Raw genomic sequence first — 21322 nt, 5'->3', positions numbered from 1 at the left:
CTGGGATAAGAAAATCCTTAGGGTTTTGAAAAATTCAAAGTTTTGTAAACGGCCTTTTACACAGGGCTGTGACCCACACCAAACAGCAATCTATAAGGGACCCCAAAATTATTAGTGTACACAATTAAAACAGGAAAACCAACGATCTAATTTATATATACAAACGACAAAATACAAATGAACCCCATAAAAAAAACGATAACTACTGAACAACAGGCATAACAGGCCCCTGAATCAATCAGGACAGATGCATACACAAATGATTCGTTTCTGTGTATGTTGGTGTTTGTGTTTTTAGCAGTTCAGTGTGTCTGTTATTCCGTAGTTTTTCCTCTTATAATTGATGTGTTTCTCTATGTATTGGTTTGTGACCAGATTTGTTTTCGCTTAATCGATTAATGACTATCGAACAGCGGTATACTTTTGTTGGCTTTATTAACACAGTGTATAAGGGACCTCAATCTTAATAAACTATATATCAACTATTACTGGTCTTCAACAGGAAGACCTTTTGTAAAACGTAGTTCTACGGAATTAATTTACGACAAGCAATCATATGTTCAAATTATGAATATACATGTTTAGTTTTTTGTGTACAATTTGGAGTTTAGTATGGCGTTCATTATCACTGAACTAGTATATATATATTTGTTTAGGGGCTAGCTGAAGGACGCTTCCGGGTGCGGGAATTTCTCGCTGCATCGAAGACCTGTTGGTGACCTTCTGCTGTTGTCTGCTCTATGGTCGAGTTGCTGTCTCTTTGACACGTTATCCATTTCAATTCTCAATTTTACCAATATACTAAATTATCTGCAAAGCTACCGAACTGTTACGGTACTGATTTGACTGCAAGCAAAGGTTCCGAACAGAACAGAATTAACCGCAGTGTGTGGATAAGTTTGAAATTTGGATAAAAGACTAAACATGACTAAATAATCAGACTTTTCAGATGATGTTAAGATCAAAATGACCGTTTAAGACTAAAATGAAATTTACTAGACATAAGAAGATGTAGTATGAGTGTCATTTAGACGAATCTCTATCCACGTGACAATGTGTAAATACTAACCAGGTATCAGTACGACCTGTAAAATGAAGACTTGGCTCACAAACGGATATAAAGGGTAAAACAAATGACTAATGTAAAACAATTCAAATAGGAAAAACAAAGAGATGATGCTCTGTACAACTGACAATAATAACATCAATGTTTTCTATATAAAAAAACCTTGTCAAAACATGTACTTAATTTGTTCATCAGTACAAGAACATCATTCGTAAATATAAGTCAACGTGTAGATATCTTATACGTTCAGGTATTAAACGTCCAATCTTTTTGTGAAAAAATTCTATACATACACAAAAATACCGTCATTCACCTCAAAAACTAACCAAAATTTAACGCAGACTTATTCAAAAAGTTCTATTAACGATACTGTTGTCAAGTCATTTTTGTATGCATATATATTGCTATGACATATATGTATATACTATATTAAGATTTTTTATTTGGTATATTAATGTGGAAGTCGACAAATCATGACTGGAGCGTGCGCATGGTGAAGAATGTAGTCACTTGTACTTCCTATTAGAGTGCGTCGAATGGTGCCTAGACCACGAGTTCCGGTTACAATAAGAGCAGCGTCTAGTTCTGTAGCCGATTTGACGATACCTTCTCCTGGATTGGCAGTATGGACGCTTTTAACTGTGCCATTAACCTGAAAGATCAAACAATACTAAATGTATAATCGTTTATGTATTTTGATAGAAGAGATTCATACGACCTCTACAGAATAATACCCTAAATGTTGTAAAAAAAGATAGAGGGGATAAATCAATTTACATTTAATTAAAAATTCTAAAATGACTAAAAAACAAATTGTAAAAAACATTAAAGGCAAAGTCGTGATAAAAAAGGAAAAAATTCATTGAATACGTAACGTATTTGAACACATGGTAACATGTGTTACACTTTTGTAAATCGCTTACATTGGCTCAAACACACAATACTAAATTGATTGCAAAATTGTTCGAAGTTACGTGTATACAGATATAATACTATCAAATTGAGAGAATGCATGCATTTATAGAACGAACAAAAATGGCACAATTTAGAATAATGTGCACAATATCCTGCATTATATCTACTATTTCCTTTTACAATTTTAAACCAAATCGTGCAATTTCAAATATCACCCCCAATTTGTGGTGGGGTAGGTGTTCCTTGGTCTTAAGATCTCTATGTTGTGTCTTCTGTACTACTGTTTGTCTTTTTGTCTTTTTTAATTTTAGCCATGGTGTTGTCAGTTTATTTTCAATCTATAAGTTTGACTGTCCCTCTAGTAACTTTCGTTCCTCTTTAATACATCTTTTGTAAACTAAGGATAGATTTAAACAATATTCTTTGTTTTTTAAGCAACAGTTAACACTTCTTCAGAATATTACGTACCCCAGATTCCTTAAGCAATGTACCGTATTGCTGTAATTCTTGTGTTACGCGTTCTTTTTCTTTCTTCAACATAGATGCTAGTACATCTGGATCAAATGCATACGAGGCTATGTTCGAAAGAAAAAGACTTTATAGTAATATAATATGATTATGGACATATAAATACAAGTTAAACATGTTAAAGTGTTAGAATCTGAAAATATACACCAAATGTCCGCCTGTCTTGCTTATTAATACATGACTCATAATTTTGTTTGAATAGTTAACTTTTTAGGATATGATTAATTGAGTGTTTAATTGCAAATTGTTCGTTTATATTATGGACTGGCAAAGAAAAAAAAACGGTACTTTGAATATGAAAGTTTTTTTTTACAGTGGATCAAATGTGCAAAGAGTTGTTTCAAAATTTCCTTTTTAAAAGTACTAAAACCGTTGCACTCTCCTAACACGGAACATTGTATTTAACAGCAATATTTTAACCGGACGTGGCTGCGTATTTATGTTGTTTTCCAATATTTTACAGTGTCTTGCTGAAATAAAGGTTAAGAAGTCCTTAAAATTGTGTCACCGTTTCCTAATAGACATATCATGCTAAGAATGAGCAAACAATATTCAAGAGAATAAGGATGTAATTTCGAGAAACAAGAACCCTGCAGAATTGTTTGATTGCAATTTGGAGTACATATCCTGTTGTGTAATATAAATGTCAATATAGTCTTTATAGATCATGTAGATACAATGATTGAAAGTTTAAACGCTAGCTATATATATATAGACGTACATTTCGTCTACAACAAATTCACCTGTGATGCTCAAATCAAAAGAGTAAATCAGTCAAGATGAAGTACGAAGTTTAATTCCATTGATGAAACTAAATTCCGAAAGGTTTTGCCAAAAAAAATTAAGGCAATCCTTGGGTTGAAAAATACTTCTTATTTTCCGTAAAAATCAAAGTCTTGTAAACAGTTACTAGTAATTTATAATTATGACCATATCAATGGTAATTCACGTCAACACAGATTTGCCGACGTTTTAGCTGGTGAGCTTCTCGGGTAGAAAACCTCAACCAATGAAAGTAGTATTTAATTTGTTTTAGTTACGTTCCGTGTAACACTAAATTCACTTTTTCGTATCAATACCTACACAAGAACTTTTGTGAAGGAACATGCATCTCTACTGCATGGACGATGTAAATATGGTCATCTTCGTTTCTACAATTATCGACAAACCCTGAAACGAGAAAAAAAAATATACTATTTTTATTTTTATTTTTTCTATTCATATGAGATCACGTCAGTGACCAAAATTTTACGCAGATTTAGCCATGGCGTTGTCAGTTTATTTTCTATCTATGAGTTTGATTCTCTCTCTGGTATCTTTCGTCCCTCTTTTACATAGAATGAGATAATTAATATTTAATTAGTTAGTGCATGCTGTCATAAAGTTCTTCCACAAGAAACCCGTCGCATTTTAAGTTACATTTCCTCTACATGATTTTGATAACAATTTAAATACTTGAATATAATAAATCTAATGTACAGTTCACATCTTCATTGTTAAAAACATAGGGTATGCATCAAGATTCACTATATTGTTTTGACAAAATGACAGTGTTTACATACCAAAATTAAAGAGTGTATCTGGAACGTTTAAAGGAATGAAAAGACTTGTATATAAAATAAAACCTTTTTGGAATTCGAGATTCATTTCTTTTTTAAACCTAGAATGGAAAAATTAAAAAAAAACACTTGTACTTCATGTTATGTACTAAAACAGTCCGCTCAGTTTCAAAGTTTAAATGAACTGTTGTGCAGATAGCAATCCAGACACGTTATGAATTTCTTAAACATAAATTGCCTTTTTTAAAATACACATAGGCCTAGTCCTACCATAAAGTTCTCTATAATTTTATAATTTACCAAAATATATGGTATACAATTCAAGAACTTAAATAATATATTGAAAACAGGTAAATATTTTATCAAAGGGACATATCTCTAAACAGAGAAACAACGCCCAAGCGGTCATTAACAGAGAAACCACGCCCCAACGGTCATTAACAGATCTAGACGGAAACCACGCCCCACCGGTCATTATCATGTAAAAATCCGTTAACAACCGGTTTTCTGGTCCGTTTTGTTTTGTTAACGACCGATGGAATTTATTACTGAAGAATAACGAATGTAATGTGACCCCTTTTTATCCAATAAGAGAATCTTATTCTCAACCGATATGAAATAATTACATATTAGTTCATGTTGCACAGGTTTCATGGGCTTGTCTGTTTGCAGTTTCCATTTTAACATGAATACGTAATAAATATATCGTTTTATGGATATGATACAAAGATGTTAAAAGGTATCAAAATTACATATGAATAACATGGTAAAAATTTCATCTTCGATTTTTTTTATTTTTTTTTAAATTGAAACGTGAAAAAGTAACTGCGTATGTCGTCTTGGTCAAGAAAACATTAGATGGTCTGAATAGAAACATAATCGTATGCACACACGATATCCGCGGTTTGATCTAAGGGGTACATGGTTGATTATCAAATTTAAAGGATATAACTAGTTATCAAAGATACCAGGGGTGGTGTTCTCGAAGCTATCTTAGGATTAGGACGTGTCCTAAGTCTATCTTATGACAAGTCTTTGTCCTAAGTCGTGTTCTCGAAGCTCTCCTAACCTATGATATATCTCATTTTTCGTCCTAACTTTAGGACACCCAATAAGGTGTCTTAAGAGCATCCTATCTTCATCATAGTGTAATTATGCTTGGATTTCGCTTTTTGCCCAATATTTTACGTACAATGAACATTAAATGAATCGCACCATCGGTTATTAACTCGTATTTAAACAAATTGTGCATGATTTCAAACTTTGAACTTCGTGTTTCACGATACGATTACACTACAAATTTAATTCTCATTTCAAAACAAATTGTTTTCAAGTTTAAATAACAATCCTTTTCGATGTAATTACGTTGGTAATTAGGCATTTAAACTCTGTACATGTTATTATAAAATTTGTAAACAATTTTGTTGAATAATTTCGTCATTAATAAATGTTTTATCACAAAATTACTTTAAATATTTAAGATTTCGACTTAGGAAATGTTTAGGACGTCTCAACATAAGATTCGTCTGAGAGAGCTTCGAGACACAACATAAGAGTATCCTAAGTCGATCCTAAGTCCATCTTAAAATCGGTCTTATCTATGACTTAGGACGAATCTAAGGATACCTTCGAGAACACCACCCCAGGATTATAATTTAGTACGCCAGACGCGCGTTTCGTCTACATAAGACTCATCAGTGACGCTCATATCAAAATATTTATAAAGCCAAACAAGTACATATTTGAAGAGCATTGAGGATCCAAAATTCCAAAAAGTTGTACCAAATACGGCTAAGGTAATCTATGCCTGGAATAAGAAAATCCTTAGTTTTTCGAAAATTTCAAAGTTTAGTAAACAGGAAATTTATTTAAATGACCACATTATTGATATTCATGTCTACACCGAAGTGTTGACTACTGGGCTGGTGATACCCTCGGGGACGAAACGTCCACCAGCAGTGGCATCGACCCAGTGGTGTAAATAGTTATCAAAGGTACCAGGATTATAATTTAGTACGCCAGACGCGCGTTTCGTCTACATAAGACTCATCAGTGACGCTCATATCAAAATATTTATAAAGCCAAACAAGTACATATTTGAAGAGCATTGAGGATCCAAAATTCCAAAAAGTTGTGCCAAATACGGCTAAGGTAATCTATGCCTAGAATAAGAAAATCCTTAGTTTTTCGAAGATTTCAAAGTTTGGTAAACAGGAAATTTATTTAAATGACCACATTATTGATATTCATGTCTACACCGAAGTGTTGACTACTGGGCTGGTGATACCCTCGGGGACGAAACGTCCACCAGCAGTGATATCGACCCAGTGGTGTAAATAGTTATCAAAGGTACCGGGATTATAATTTAGTACGCCAGACGCGCGTTTCGTCTACATAGGACTCATCAGTGACGCTCATATCAAAATATTTATAAAGCCAAACAAGTACATAGTTGAAGAGCATTGAGGATCCAAAATTCCAAAAAGTTGTGCCAAATACGGCTAAGGTAATCTATGCCTGGAATAAGAAAATCCTTAGTTTTTCGAAAATTTCAAAGTTTGGTAAACAGGAAATTTTTTTAAATGACCACATTATTGATATTCATGTCAACACCGAAGTGTTGACTACTGGGCTGGTGATACCCTCGGGGACGAAACGTCCACCAGCAGTGGCATCGACCCAGTGGTGTAAATAGTTATCAAAAGTACCAGGATTATAATTTAGTACGCCAGATGCGCGTTTCGTCTACATAAGACCATCGTTTTGTTCATATATATATATATATATATCATATATGCTTTACAATTTATTTACCATATTACAGAACAGAAACGAACAAGCGGGACAACTGATGTGCACCTTTTCAGGCAACACATCAATACAAGTTGTACATGCATTCCTGCTTGCCTCGAAAACCGTTGTTTTCGTAAACATGAAGTAATTACTATGGTCTTGGGATGCATATTTCGGTCAATACACAATGTTCAAATGTAAGGCATGAGCACTTAGTCGATACGTCAACATGTAAATTTTCTTTTAATTAGACGATCGTGGTGAAGTGATAAGCGCATTGGACTGCAAACACTACGGTTCCTGGTTCGATCCCCATTCCGCTGAGAAAATCTAGGTGTTCCCCTTGACATCATTTTCAATTATTGACTTGAGAAACGATGATAGTCCGTTAGAAGGGGACGATACATGGATGTCCCTTGTAAAGAGAGAGTAATATATCTATACGTAAAAGACACCATTGAAGATTTCGAAAAAGATCAGGCTAATGCCAATTTAAGGCAGTACTCACACCAGCAAAGTTGAAAGGGCTTATTATAAGTTGTAATAACTTGTTTTCCAATCCACTGTAAATACGAATATGTTTAAACTAAGACGATCATGTCATTATATACACATGAAGTATATTTGATCTAAGTTTCATATGATATATAGGTGCACGTACTGCAACTTCTATGGAAACTACAGATTTGAGAATATTTTTGTCTCAGCTTCAAGATTCGAAATACGAACATCTAAAGGAGGAAAATGATAAAACAAAACCCTGACCACAAACACTAGCATTTTCATTATTGAAACTTGGAGACAAATAATGCTCACTATATGCCTACAAATAAAGAAAACTCAAACATAATTCATCCATTATAAATCATTTGTACTTAATGGTGTTTTTTTAAATCAAAGAAAGGTCCAATGGCCGAGTGTATGCAATGGATGCAATCATCATTTCATTTGCAAATGCATATTTCATATATCTTCCTACGCTATAGGTACTATGGTTTCATGCGACAAATATCTAACAGAGATCGAAGGACAAATATATCAACAACTATAGATATACACTTAAGTTATATTAAGCTTTACAAATAAGAAATGACAAAATGAGATTTTTCTTATCAACAATAAACTAAATGGGAGACAGTAACAAACGACTTCAACACGAACTAAATAACAAGCTCTTCAATGACTTCGGACTGACATATTTATTTACATATTATAAAGAATTTGCGGTTCATCCCAACAAAACATTAGTTGAGGGAATAGCTGCTTCCTCATATCAAGTGAAAGAGAGCTTTGAGAGATATGTTCTGTACGAAGGAATATGGCAGTTGTTATAAATAGTCTTTTTCTGTGTGTGTTGGCGTTTGTTTTGGTAGCAGTTCAGTGTTTCTGTTATTCTGTTAGTGATTTGTTTACTCTTTTTTTTTTTGGTTTGTAACCCGGATTTGTTTTCGCTAAACCGATGTATGACTGTTGAACAACGGTATAACTCTGAGGTATAACTACTGTAGTCTTTATTTCGCTCCTCCTCTTCCTTCTCATGGTATTCACCACCTTCCCATTTTAGCAAGTGAACTTATATATATTGTTTGTGGAGGCGAGGATATCGAGGAGGATATTAACTTCAAGAAACGATTAATACCCTTCGAATTATCATTATTGAATATTTTTATTCTAAGGTTTGAGGATACATGAATGATATCATCGCTTTATCAGTTTGATGCGCGAATATAATTATCAACTACCATTTTATTGTGAAACCTGATAAAATATTTGAGTTTTAAACAATTGCGTATCAGCTATTCCACTAAGGATTATGATGCAATGTTTTTAAATACAAGTTCGAGGTCATGTTTAACACTAGTACTAGATTACAAATACTATATGTTCAGTTCCTTCCACATGTACCATGCACATTGTGACAAGTGATATATAAATACAATCAATGTATGATTTTAATACATGAAGCTTGCACTAGTGTGCTGTAAAATAAAATAAAATGAAAAGTTTACACAAAAAATGTTTTAAATAATATACTTACATTTAAATGCAAATTTGGAATGTTCGCTTCCATCCATAGCTATAACCACATTTTTCCCTCCCATTTTTTATTCTTTATGTGTCCTTTTTATAAGCACAAAATATCTATAAAGTTTATATATATATATATGTAAAATCACCTGTCCTGTCTTTTAATTAACATGTTAAAAATATGATGTGTATACCTTCGTATAAATGTGTAACCCATGCAAAATTACGGTGCAAAGGTCAGATTTAAATGTCACTGAATGTGTAAAATTTCAAAAAAAGTAAAAATAAACAACCGTATTATATCGACCAGTTTTGTGTATTGATGTGTACACTCGTCAAAATTGATGTGCATAACATTAGATGTGTTTACATAATAATATAACTACACATGAATGATGTGCAACATTGCCTTTTAAGAATATTCATCAAATGTACAAAATACGTCGCTTTCTTAAAAAAAATTAAAATAATACGATAACCTGAGAACGCTCACTGTTCTTTGCTTTTGATTTGAGATAATTTACTGTTATTAGAATTAGATTAAGATAATTTGAATGAAACACCATTATTGCAATATTACCACAGGCACTTTTTTCTGTCAATGTGGGGTTGACTATCCATACCAGTACACAAAAAAAAAAAAGGTAGCTAACGGAAATTTTCAATCTGTTCGCTTCAACCAATATTTTTTTAATTTCCTTTGACTTGTTCACGAATAAAAGTACACCAGTCTGTCGGTAATTGACTTATCTTTACAATGAAACAACTGTCACGTACCTTGAGAATACCCCTCAAACAGAATAACACACTTGAGATGAGAATTATTGACCTTTTTCCAGACCATTGAATTTGTAAGGACTAAACTTCCGGTTAACTTAGGAAGTGAATATAACTGTGCAATCTCATTGGTCACATTTTTCTGGTTACTGGTAACTAGTATAAATCAACAGGTAACCAGATGAATTAAACCAATGAGATTGCACAGTTATATTCAATTCCTAAGTTAACCGGAAGTTTAGTCCTTACAAATTCAATGGTCTGGAAAAAGGTCAATAATTCTCATCTCAAGTGTGTTATTCTGTTTGAGGGGTATTCTCAAGGTACGTGACAGTTGTTTCATTGTAAAGATAAGTCAATTACCGAAAGACTGGTGTACTTTTATTCGTGAACAAGTCAAGGGAAATTAAAAAATATTGGTGGAAGCGAACAGATTGAAAATTTCCGTTAGCTACCTTGTGTTTTTTTGTACTGGTATGGATAGTCAATCCCACATTGACAGACACAAGTGCCTGTGAATATTACCATTTAATTGTGTATAGATTCATTAACAAGTCAATTAATATTCAGGGTTAGAATTTACATTTTTATGCGTTTCTATTTTATTTATTTCTTGAGAGTGTAAATATTTGTGTGTTTTTTTTTTTTTTTTTGGTGTAAAAAGAAAACCCTGAACTACAACAATATCAAACGCAAACATACAAAAAGTCATTTAAACAGATTGTAGATAACAACTGACATATTCCTAACTTGTTATGCCATTTTATGCAAAATGGTGGGTTGAAGCTGGTTTTATGGCTAGCCTAACCTCCCGCTTATATGGTAATGTTAAAATCCAATATAAAAAAAAAACATTGATCACAAATTGTAATCATCTTCACCAATTTAGTTCACTTCGACAGGATTTATTCAAAGGGAATAATATATAAATTTCAAAAAAAAAAAGTCGCTGAGAGGTTGGCGGTTCATCAAATTTTTAGTTTACCATTCTTGTCATCGAACCACTTGGGATTGCCTATACAAATAATTTGATAATCGGATAACTCTTTTCCGATCTTTTATTCATAGCTGTCAAATGCACGTAAACATATCTGAACTAGTACTGATCGAAACGCAATCATCTAGAAGGTGATATGCAATTTTGCTTACGAGTGAGGTAGTCTCTGAAAATCGAAATTTAATCATGGACACTCAAATAGGTGGACTACTAAAAATAGGGAACGGAAATTGGCACCATATTTTTATATCTTAAAAAAGACATTGTTTAAAAAAACATTTATATTATAAAGTAAGTGATATTTAACTAAATGTCCTTGAAAGTGAAACACAGTCCTGGTACAGTCAGATATAGAAGGAAACGCTGTCTGAATCTAAATATCAGTGGTCGTCTTTTGTTGGTGTGTTTCATGGGATGTTCTCGTTTCTATATAGATTATACCGTGACGGTTGGTTTTCCTGTTGGCCTATTTTCCACTAGTACTGTTTGGCTCATTCATAGCTTGTTGTTCGTTCAGCCAAACCTTCGTGTTGAGGGCCGTTATTTTACCTGACAGTCTGTACTTGTTAATTTTTTATATATTGTGACTTGGATGGAATGTTGTCACTCATACAACATCTTATTTATATTTACTTTTCTATCATATAGTATGCTGACATATCAATGAAATTATGCATTGTCAATTACAGACAATTGTCTAACAAAATTATAGAAACAAAATGTATCAATATGAAATAAACGGTTGTTCAAATATTAAAAAAAAATGATTACTAATTCAACATTATATAATCGTATGATCAGATGCATCAAATATATTCTGATCTGTCTTCAAGGATCCTGTTCTCAAGACAAAACATAAACAAAAATTAGAAAAATCAGTTAATCTGCATTCAAAATGTTGTAAAGTGAACCCAGCTTGAAAAAAACAAGGGCGTTGATTTTGCACGAAAAGGAAAGGTAGGGGTAACTATCTGTATGTTCTGCATGGTAATAGCCTTATTCTGCAGCAAATGTTTGATATATCCCTTCACAATTTCGCCACAGAGAAAGTCCATGCTAAAGTTAGTAAATATTCAGATGATTTCTTCTCTGCGAGATTACAATGCATTAACCAATCGATTTTAAGTAAACTTAATTTTATTTGATTGTATCAAAAGTTAGTTACTTTCGCATAGGCGGATCCAGTGGGGTGGCTTTCGTGGAAAAAAAATCGGTTGATTATATAGGGAATCACTGAAGTGTGACTGGAGTGCCCCCCCCCCTTTTATAAAAAGTTCTGTATCCGCCACTGTTTCGTATTTGTTTGGCGTGCAATTGTTTCAGTGCAAATATGTGAACAAATAAAATCAATATGACGTATCCATTAAACGGATGATGTCTGGCAAATCTATTTGATGCGAGTAAAAATATGCATGTAGACAGTAAGTGTTCGACTATAAAGCTTTGAAAGCGATAACACGCAGTTTCACATTTGAATAGGAGTTGTCTCTCTTTCAATAGACATAAGTGTACATTTTTACTCAACTTTCTCCATACCAACTCATCCTAATTCGACTAAAACATATTTTCCTATAAGTCCTTATGTAGTAATACGAGTCCGTGTCAGTGGTCGAAACGGGGATTTTAAATAATGATTAATTAATCCGTAAATAAAATGTCATAACATTTTAAAATTGTGACTAATTTGGTCTCGATGGTACATGTACCAAATAAGGGATATTCCAGTTTGATAATTAAAGAGCGATAATCAGACATTGTATTTTATAACACAGCAACTACATGTAGTATCAACTAGACGTAAAAAATAATAACAGTATTGGCTATAAAATATTAAAGCGGTATAATTGATTATGAGACAGCTATCTGCCAGTGTCGGTAAAACGTATAAGCAATTATACATCGCCTCGTAGCCTTTAACAATTATAAGCAAAACCCACACTGCTCTATTAAGACAACGATCAAACAAAATGTTAAAAGATCCAATCGGGAAAAGTATTTGATGTATAACAAAACCACAAACGAAAATACAAATATGAAGGGCAGTCACCAACGATTAGCAACGATTTACAGGATTGGGACAGACTAATTTTAATCGAAGTTATTTCTATAGTTTATTTTTTTCAGTAAAGTCTAATTAAATTATGGCGTTGTCAGCGGTTTAATTATCCTTGCAGTCTAATATAATTTAATTATTTTTTTATACCAAGGCGAATAATCTTTGATATAATTATTTAATCTCTCTGTAGTGACTTGATCTACAAAGACATAATTTTTTTGGACATGAATAAACTTTTTTTTAACCATATATATTGTTGAATATATAATATACACTATTCTAAGAACGATAACTCTTTTAATTTAGTCTATCAATGTTGATGTCGGCAAATCACAACTGGAACGTGAGCATGGTGAAGAATATAGTCACTTGTACTTCCCACCAACGTGCGCCGAATTTTGCCTAAACCACGACATCCGGTTATAATAATGGCGGCGTTTAGTTCTGCAGCACATTTTACGATACCTTCTCCTGGATTAGTAGTATGGACGCTTTTAACTGTTCCATTAACCTGAAAGAGCAAACCATACGTAAAATATATAAGACTTTATAAAAGTTTAAAGGCCGAACATTGCCCTTTGTGTATTTACATCATCGTCCTGAGGTTTCTAGAATACAGCTAGCTGTTCTCATTAGAAATCAAACCACAAACTCCTGCTACTTTTATTACTCCCCTTTGTCCAATCCTTTTGATGTGTTATTCCCCCTTACACAATCTTTTAAATTAGTAGTAACGGAATACTTAATTGACGACAAAGTTGCGATAAAAAGGAGAAAAATCCATGCTTATTATACATGTGTTACCGTTCAAGAAAGATGCTTTCCCCTGCTCAAACATTTAATACAGTCAAAACTATTGTGAAGGCGGCAAAATTGTTTCAAATTAAGTGTATTAAAAATATAGGTCTACCAAATTATGGGAAAACATACATAAATGGAACGAGCAAAAAGGACTTAATTTGGAATACATATAGTGTGTCTGCATCATATCTGTTGTTTTCTTTGAAACAGATTTGAAATTTTCAAAGAAACGAATACCCAAATTTGTAAACAAATGATACACTTCTTTTTTGTCTTTTTTTGTTTCACAACTTCTTTAGCAACAAATAATACATCTTAAGAAAGATACGTAACCAAAAGTCAGTAAGATACGTACTCCAGATTCAGCAATATACGTACCCCTGCTTCAGTAAGTAGCGCAGCGTATTCTTTTAACTCTTGTGTTACGCGATCTTTTTCTTTCTCCAAAATGGACGCTAACACATCTGGATCAAATGAGTATGGAGCTGTGTAATGAAGAAAAAGACTTTATATTTATGGTATATAAACATTCAATATAAACAATAAAAGTAGAAATTAAAGTATGACCATCTCAATTGAAACACCGAATGCCGTTCTGCCTTCCTTATAAATAAAAGCCTTTTTTCGATTTTGTTTAGTTTGGAGTTATTTTCAAATATAATTGATTCATAGTTGTTCGTTTAAAGTCCAGTGGCAAATATGTCATGCTGCTTATTATTATTCAATATTAAGAATAAGCAAACATTGACTACAGATGTACTTTTAATAGGAAAGTTCTCTGTAAGTATCGAAAGTGTAGATAGTTGTTGCAAGAGTTCGTTTACGTACAAAGCCCGTTACACTTTACCTACACAAGCATGGTAGTTAACGCCCGGATTCAGACTGTACGCTTGCGTAGGTTTGTATTTTTTTCAGATGGTCTTGCCTTGATAAAGGTTAAGAAGTCCCGGTATGTTTTGACATGTTACCTTTACTTTTTGTTTACCTGGTCAGTATAAGGTTAACGAACCTAACATACAAAAATACATACAAATATTAACAACGAAAAAGTAAACAACGAAAATATTTTCTGATAGATAAAATAGATAGAAAAATCTACATTTGTCACCTTTTGAATCATAAGTCGGTTATCAAGTGTAGATGACCTTAGCTCCGTGTTGTGCGTTTTTCAATTCCATTTTGCCTAACGAGAAAAATATCTGTCAAGCAATTTTTTTCATAAGGTTTTTATATCTCCGTAGTTATTACTGAAGTAACTGATTCTCAATGAATAGAAATCTAAAAGAAGACTGTTTAGACTTCAGATTTTTTTGTAGAACATTTTCAAAGAAATACAAGACTGCCATAATTGAAGTTATAAATCAGCTTATTGTAACCTTTGTCCACTGATTTCTTTTATTATTATAAGTTTCTTAATAGTCATGCTTAGAAGAGGTACAAAGATATAGAAAGATGTGGTGTGAGTGCCAATAAGACAACTCTCCATCCAAATTGTTTCTAACGTAATCAAAGCTGGTAATATATATGTGAATAAACGCATCATAGATACAAGGATTGGCAGCAGTCCTTTTGCGCCAATTACTGTTATTCAGGGGTATCATTTTCGCCAATTTTTGTTTTCAAAATGTATCAATTGCGCCAATATTCGGAACTCATTTGCGCAAATTTACCTGTACACATATCTATTTCTATATATCTATTCTTATTTTTGCCTCAAAAGGTATCATAATTACTGTATGTTCGGAGATATTTCACCATAAAAATGAGTTTCTGATGAGAATTAAATGACTTAAGCAGCATTAGACAGTCAATGTACAGAGAGAGAATAAAACTTTTTGCTTTGTTTAACAAAGATATGCCAATATATAAAATAGAAGTTTTTGCTCTTTATGTTTTAGCCACATATGTTGATGATACAGTGCTTTGTTCCCACCATGCGTATATGGGCTTTATTATTATGAGAACTATTATTAACTATTTTATGGATTTCATCCTTCAATGTTTGTGTTTTTGGACAATAAAGTGAAGCTACAAGCTACTACATACATGAAATGGGAAGTACCCATGCAGCAGCAGTAAGAAAAAGATATGTTTCAGAAAAGGAAACATGTGCCGTGTTACACTGCCGGTTCCAAGTCCAAATAAAGGAGTATAGAAGTAATTTTTCTTCTAACTGGCGCAATCGTATGTTTTATTTTTGGCGCAAATGATACCATCTAATTTTAAAACATGTGGCGCAAACGTAGCATTTGAGAAAAAAAATGTGGCGCAAAAGGACGCAATTTTGGCGCAAACGGATCTCTCCCCAAGGATTAAAAGGGTGTACGTCAGACACCAGACGCCAAATACTCAGCAGACACGCTCAAATAAAAATAATTTGAAAGGCCGAAATTTTGAAGAACATTGAGGCCGTTTCCAAAATTCTGAAAGGTTTCGTCAAATTGAGCTTACTCAATGCCACCTATTCCTGGAGTAAAAATAAATCAAGACATTTAAAGTTTTGTGAACAGTTAATTTAAAATTATGACCATACCAATGATCATAACTCTTTTTAATGATGACTACTGAGCTCGCGATAACTTTAATAAAGATCGGGGGGACCTCCACTAATGAAACTAGTATTTGATTAGCCCAGCTACGTTTCTCGTGACTTTTTTTCTGTATCAATACCTACATGAGAACTGTTGTGACGCGAACATTTCATTCATCTCGACTGCATGGACGATGTAAACATGATCATCTTCTTTTCGACAGTTGTCAACAAACCCTGTAATGAGAATGAAAAACTTTTTGATATTCGTTATTCATTTGAGATCACGTTTCTGACCGAAAGTTTACGCAGTTTTACATACTAGAATGAAAATAATGTACTAGTATATATATATATGCATTATTGTCGCCATCAAAAATATATTTATAGAAGAAACCGAATTTTTAATAAAAAGATACCAGAATGAAAATTTTGTACGTCATACGCGCGTTTCTTCTACAAAAGACACATCGGTGATGCTTGAATAAACAAAATATGCCAAATAAACAGTGACGGATCCAGAACTTTTGATAAGGGGGGGGGGGGGTTGGGGGGGGGGGGGCTCTGAATGACCTAAATAGGGAAGGGGCATCAGTTAAGAGACAGTGTTTCCCCATATTATAAATTATTGTTCCCACAAAACGGGGGGCCAGGACCCGCAGCGGGATCTGCTTATGATAAAGTACGGATTTGAAGAGGACCCAAATTTAGAAAGGTTTTGTAAAATATAGCTACAGGAATCTCTTCCTGGGGGTAGACATCTTTTGAGGGTCTCCAACTTATCCTGATAAATGTCAGACATTTGTTTATGTCGACATCTTTATATCATAGTAACACTGCTTTTTGATAGGTATTGAAGATTACATGATGATTTAAATGGCAAGCGTTATATAAAGTATATAATGTATCTTTAACATGATTATAAAATTGATATATGATTCCTTGGAATGCACATAAAATTCAAATTAATGATTTAATATGATCGAAAGATGTTAAAAAGTCCAAAAACAAAATATTATAAAAGATACAAACACTCTTTAAATTTTTCTAAAAAACTTTAAATTTCATCCTTGACATTAATACTTTTGCAAGGTCTGATAAAAATTAAAACGTAAAATCTAATTGAGTTTGCAGATTTTTTTCTTGGTCAACAGGTACATGTACACTTGTAGATGATATAATCTGAGATAATGGTTTTGTAACATGTTTAATATAATAAAAAAAAGAAGATGTGGTATGATTGCCAATGAGACAACTGTCCACAAGAGACCAACATAACACAGAAATCAACAACTATAGGTCAACGTACAGCCTTCAACAATGAGCAAAGCCCATACCGCATAGACAGCTATTAAGGAGGCTCGCGGGTATAAAAAAATTCAGGAAAAAATCAAACGTTTATTTTTCATTTCAAATTTTATTAATTACCTTAAGAAGTTGTTACTTTATCATATGGTACAAAAATTATTCCAAAAAATCAATACGTGTTGGCCCCAGGTGACTTTTTAAATGTATATATCATTGAAAAAGCTCCAAATTATCTCCCTTGGGTGCAAAAATGCCATATTTTGGCATTAAAATTTAAATATCTTTTTTAACTCATCGGTGACCTATATTTTTTATTGTTATTTTCGAAAAAGCTGTACATAAACTAAATCATTGTAAAATTTTAGCCATTCCTGTAATTTAGTTCTTTTTTAATTTCTATATTACCGCTTTTTCTCCTATTAGTTCAACAGAAAAAAAGGACATTAGCAAAAATGTATGCTTTTTTCGAAGGCAGATTGTGAGCGTAAATGAACGGTGACCCCATCTTTTTATTTCATTTTTCTATTAGGTATAAGATAAAGTTAATTTATAGAAAAATATAGCGAAATCTTATATTAAATAAAAAAAAATGATTTAGACCCGCGAGCCCCCTAGAAATTAAACCAAACGACACCAATCGTGAACAAACAAAGGAGTTACTGGAACTGACCTTGTACATCCCTAACTCATTCAAAATGAATCGAAGGAATCGTCAAATAATGCCTACAGATAAAACCAAAACCATGCATTTATCAATTACGAGCAGAAAGAAGCATATATATATTTGGATCATATGGGGACATTTACGATCTCACAATAACTGTTAAACCAAGCCACATGTATGCGCCTGTCACAAGTCAGGTACTTTTAACCTTTGTTAGTCTTGAGTGTGTGTGTGTGTGTTTTTATAATTTCGGTTTATTTGGATGCCTCGGAGTTTATGTTGGCGTCCATTTCACTCAACTTGTATATGAAATAAGTTCGTGTAGGATTTTATCGCTGCATTAGAGACCTTTTGACCGCCTATGGCAATTTACTGCATCTTGATCGGTTTGTTGTTAATTCCTAGATTCCGTTCTCTATTATTTTATATTTAATGTATGACATGAGCACTTTGTTGATTATAGGTTATTAGAAAAATGCGCATAGAGTTTCTTAGACAATTTGAACATGCCATATATATACTTTGCATGTAGCATTTGATTTTGAGTTATATGATATAAATGGGTAACGTATTACAACCTCTATGTAAATTGTTGATTTTAAAATATTTTTGTATTTCAACTTCCAACATAAAATATAAGATATATATGAAAATGGGGTCTAATGAGCCTTTTCTTACCATTTTTTCAATCGTTTCTAAAAGACACACTACAGGCCTACTCCTCAGGCCTTCTCATAAAACAAGAGATCTCAAACATGATTTATCCTTGTGCTTATATATCATATTTTATAAGAAACAAATAGAGGACCAGTGGTCGAGGGCATGCAATGAAACCTTCGTTTTATTTGCGTATGCCTATTTCAAATATATTCCTACGCTATAAAATTAAGAAGTCAATAAGACATCTATATATCAACCAGAGATCAAAGAATGAAGATGTAAATACATATAGGTCATTGTACAACGCAATATCAGCTTTAAAAGGTAACAACATGACAAAATATGATTTACTAGTATGTTAAAAACAATCAATGAAAACAAACAATTTCAATGTGACTATTCCAAGTCAGGAATCTGTAACTCGGTGGTTGTAGTTTGTTGCTGTATATCATATTTGTTTTCGTTATTTGTACATACATCAGATCGTTAGTTTTCGTGATAGAATTGTTTTACATTTTCATTCCAGTGTCTTTAATATATTATGTACTATATATGCAATATATAATGTTTTGTTCAGCGTTGAAGCCTGTTTGGTAACCTATAACGATTAGCTGCTCTCTGATCGCATGAGCTCAAAAAGACAATATCGCGGCGATAGCTAATTCGAATTGAATTACAGACTCCAGCATGACTTGGGAAAGGCACATATACACACATATGGGTCATCCATGCAATATAAAAAAAGAAGATGTGGTATGATTGCCAATGAGACAACTATCCTAAAAAGACCAAAATGACACAAACATTAACAATATAGGTCACCGTACGGCCTTCAACAATGAGCAAAGCCCATACCGCATAGTCAGCTATGCAAGCACATAATGAGTCTTGTAACGATATCTGCTTACTTGCATGAAATAAATGTGTTACCAATTATATAACATGAATTTCAAAATTAAACTGGAAAAGAGAAGTCTCAGAGCTTCCACAAATATTTCTCTCCTCCCTTTCCCCTTACATAATATCCATGCACCACCCATGTTCAAAAGCGTACAGTTTGTTTGATGATGATATAAATCTTAAGCAAAGTAAAATCACATTTAACAATATTATATAAATAACACATAGCTGAGAGGGTGATAGAGCAGATTGTGTCACCCCGAGAAAACATTGTCAACTGAGGCGAAGCCGAGGTTGACAATGTCTTTTCGAGGGGTAACAATCTGCTCTATCACCCTCTCAGCTATGTGTTACTTAATTTATTATACTGAATGTTCTGTTGTTACTGTCGATTAAATTTAAAATTCAAAGTAATAAACTATGACATCTTGTACATAACCATCCGTATTTAATAAAGCGCACACTTGATCAAACGTCTCCGTGAAGGGTAATAGAGTATTTGCCATAGGATAGAGTCGTATTTAATAAAGCGCACACTTGATCAAGCGTCTCTGTGAAGGGTGATAGAGTATTTGTCATAGGATAGAGTCGTGTTTAATAAAGCGCACACTTGATCAAGCGTCTCCATGAAAGGTAATAGAGTAAATTGACACCCTCGTATCAGCCAATCAAAATCTTGCATTTTAATCAAAATCTTGCATTTTAATCAAAATCTTGCATTTTGACATGAAGTATAATAATGTAATTTGTACTATTCTCAGGATAACTATATAACGATGAATGTATATACATTGTAATGTTATCAGTTTTACGTGAATCTGATGCACGACGTATCTAATCAACTAAATATATAATATCTATTGTATAGTGCAATTTGATATAGCATTATAGTTTTAAACGTAATATGCATGAGCTAGTTTCCAAATGCTTGATGATGATCTGATTTTACTCACAATAATATTAAATATAAAAGTCATTTCCAAGGTCATGTTGAACATCTTATAAATAGTATGTTCATTTCCTTCAATATATGTACAATGTATGAGTTATCGTATAAAAAAAAATAAAACGTAAATACAAACAAATGTGTTAATAAAATACTTACATTTAAAAGCATATTTGGAATGTTCGCTTCCATCCATAGCTATGACCACATTTTTACCTCCCGAATTTGCTTCCTCTGTCATTTTTAAAACTCAGAATATCTAAAGTTTATATATATGTGCAGTCACTGATAATTTACATGTAAATAAAAGATATCGTCACCTCAGTATATAAACTTGTCCTCGATGCGAAATCACGGTCCAGATGACGACACGATTTAAATGACACTAACCGTGTAAATTTCAAAATAGTTGAAATAAACAATCGGGATTTTATTACATCTGTGTATTGGTGTCCCCAACATCAGTAAAATTGATTACTACTGTGTGCATTAAATCGATTGTATTTACATACAAACATTGCTAACTACACTTAAAACTGATCGTCAACTTCTTATTAGACTAAACAGATATTCGCTTGCGGTTATTTTCAAGGCATGTCGTGGACAGGGGCTAGTATTACAAATCCCTTCTTAATTTTCGATTACAAAAGACGCATCAGTGATGCTCGAATAAAAAAGTTGAAAAGGGCCAAATCGAAGCTTAAGAACCCAAAATTCCGAAAGAGTTCGCCAAATACAGCTTAATTACCACTTTAGTGTTTCCATTAAAACAGATCTAGAAGTGGGATTTTTTA

The 21322-nt window shown here is 32.9% G+C and overlaps 1 protein-coding gene across 1 annotated transcript; it reads right to left on the bottom strand.

The window, feature by feature from the left end:
* Positions 1–12796: 12796 nt before the first annotated feature.
* On the bottom strand, positions 12797–21059 carry LOC134726344 (uncharacterized). The gene is made up of 4 exons (XM_063590746.1): positions 20688–21059; positions 16195–16287; positions 13899–14005; positions 12797–13230 (listed from the first exon to the last, which is right to left on the bottom strand). Exons 1-4 carry the CDS (start codon positions 20767–20769, stop codon positions 13030–13032), a joined length of 483 nt encoding a protein of 160 aa, XP_063446816.1. The 5' UTR covers positions 20770–21059; the 3' UTR covers positions 12797–13029.
* Between the last annotated feature and the right edge of the window lie 263 nt (positions 21060–21322).

The sequence above is a fragment of the Mytilus trossulus genome, chromosome 1 (assembly GCF_036588685.1).
Source record: "Mytilus trossulus isolate FHL-02 chromosome 1, PNRI_Mtr1.1.1.hap1, whole genome shotgun sequence".
Taxonomy (NCBI): Eukaryota; Metazoa; Mollusca; class Bivalvia; order Mytilida; family Mytilidae; genus Mytilus; species Mytilus trossulus.
This window is presented reverse-complemented; position numbering and strand designations above follow the sequence as displayed.

What these genes read in the sequence shown, in the direction of transcription:
- LOC134726344 (XM_063590746.1), bottom strand. Translation starts at nt 20,769, where the DNA reads ATGACAGAGGAAGCAAATTCGGGAGGTAAAAATGTGGTCATAGCTATG. An exon ending in CGCGTCACAACAGTTCTCAT is followed by an intron (nt 14,006 to 16,194) that starts GTAGGTATTGAT and finishes TTCATTACACAG; the next exon opens with CTCCATACTCATTTGATCCA. An exon ending in CGCTACTTACTGAAGCAGGG is followed by an intron (nt 13,231 to 13,898) that starts GTACGTATATTG and finishes TTGCTCTTTCAG; the next exon opens with GTTAATGGAACAGTTAAAAG.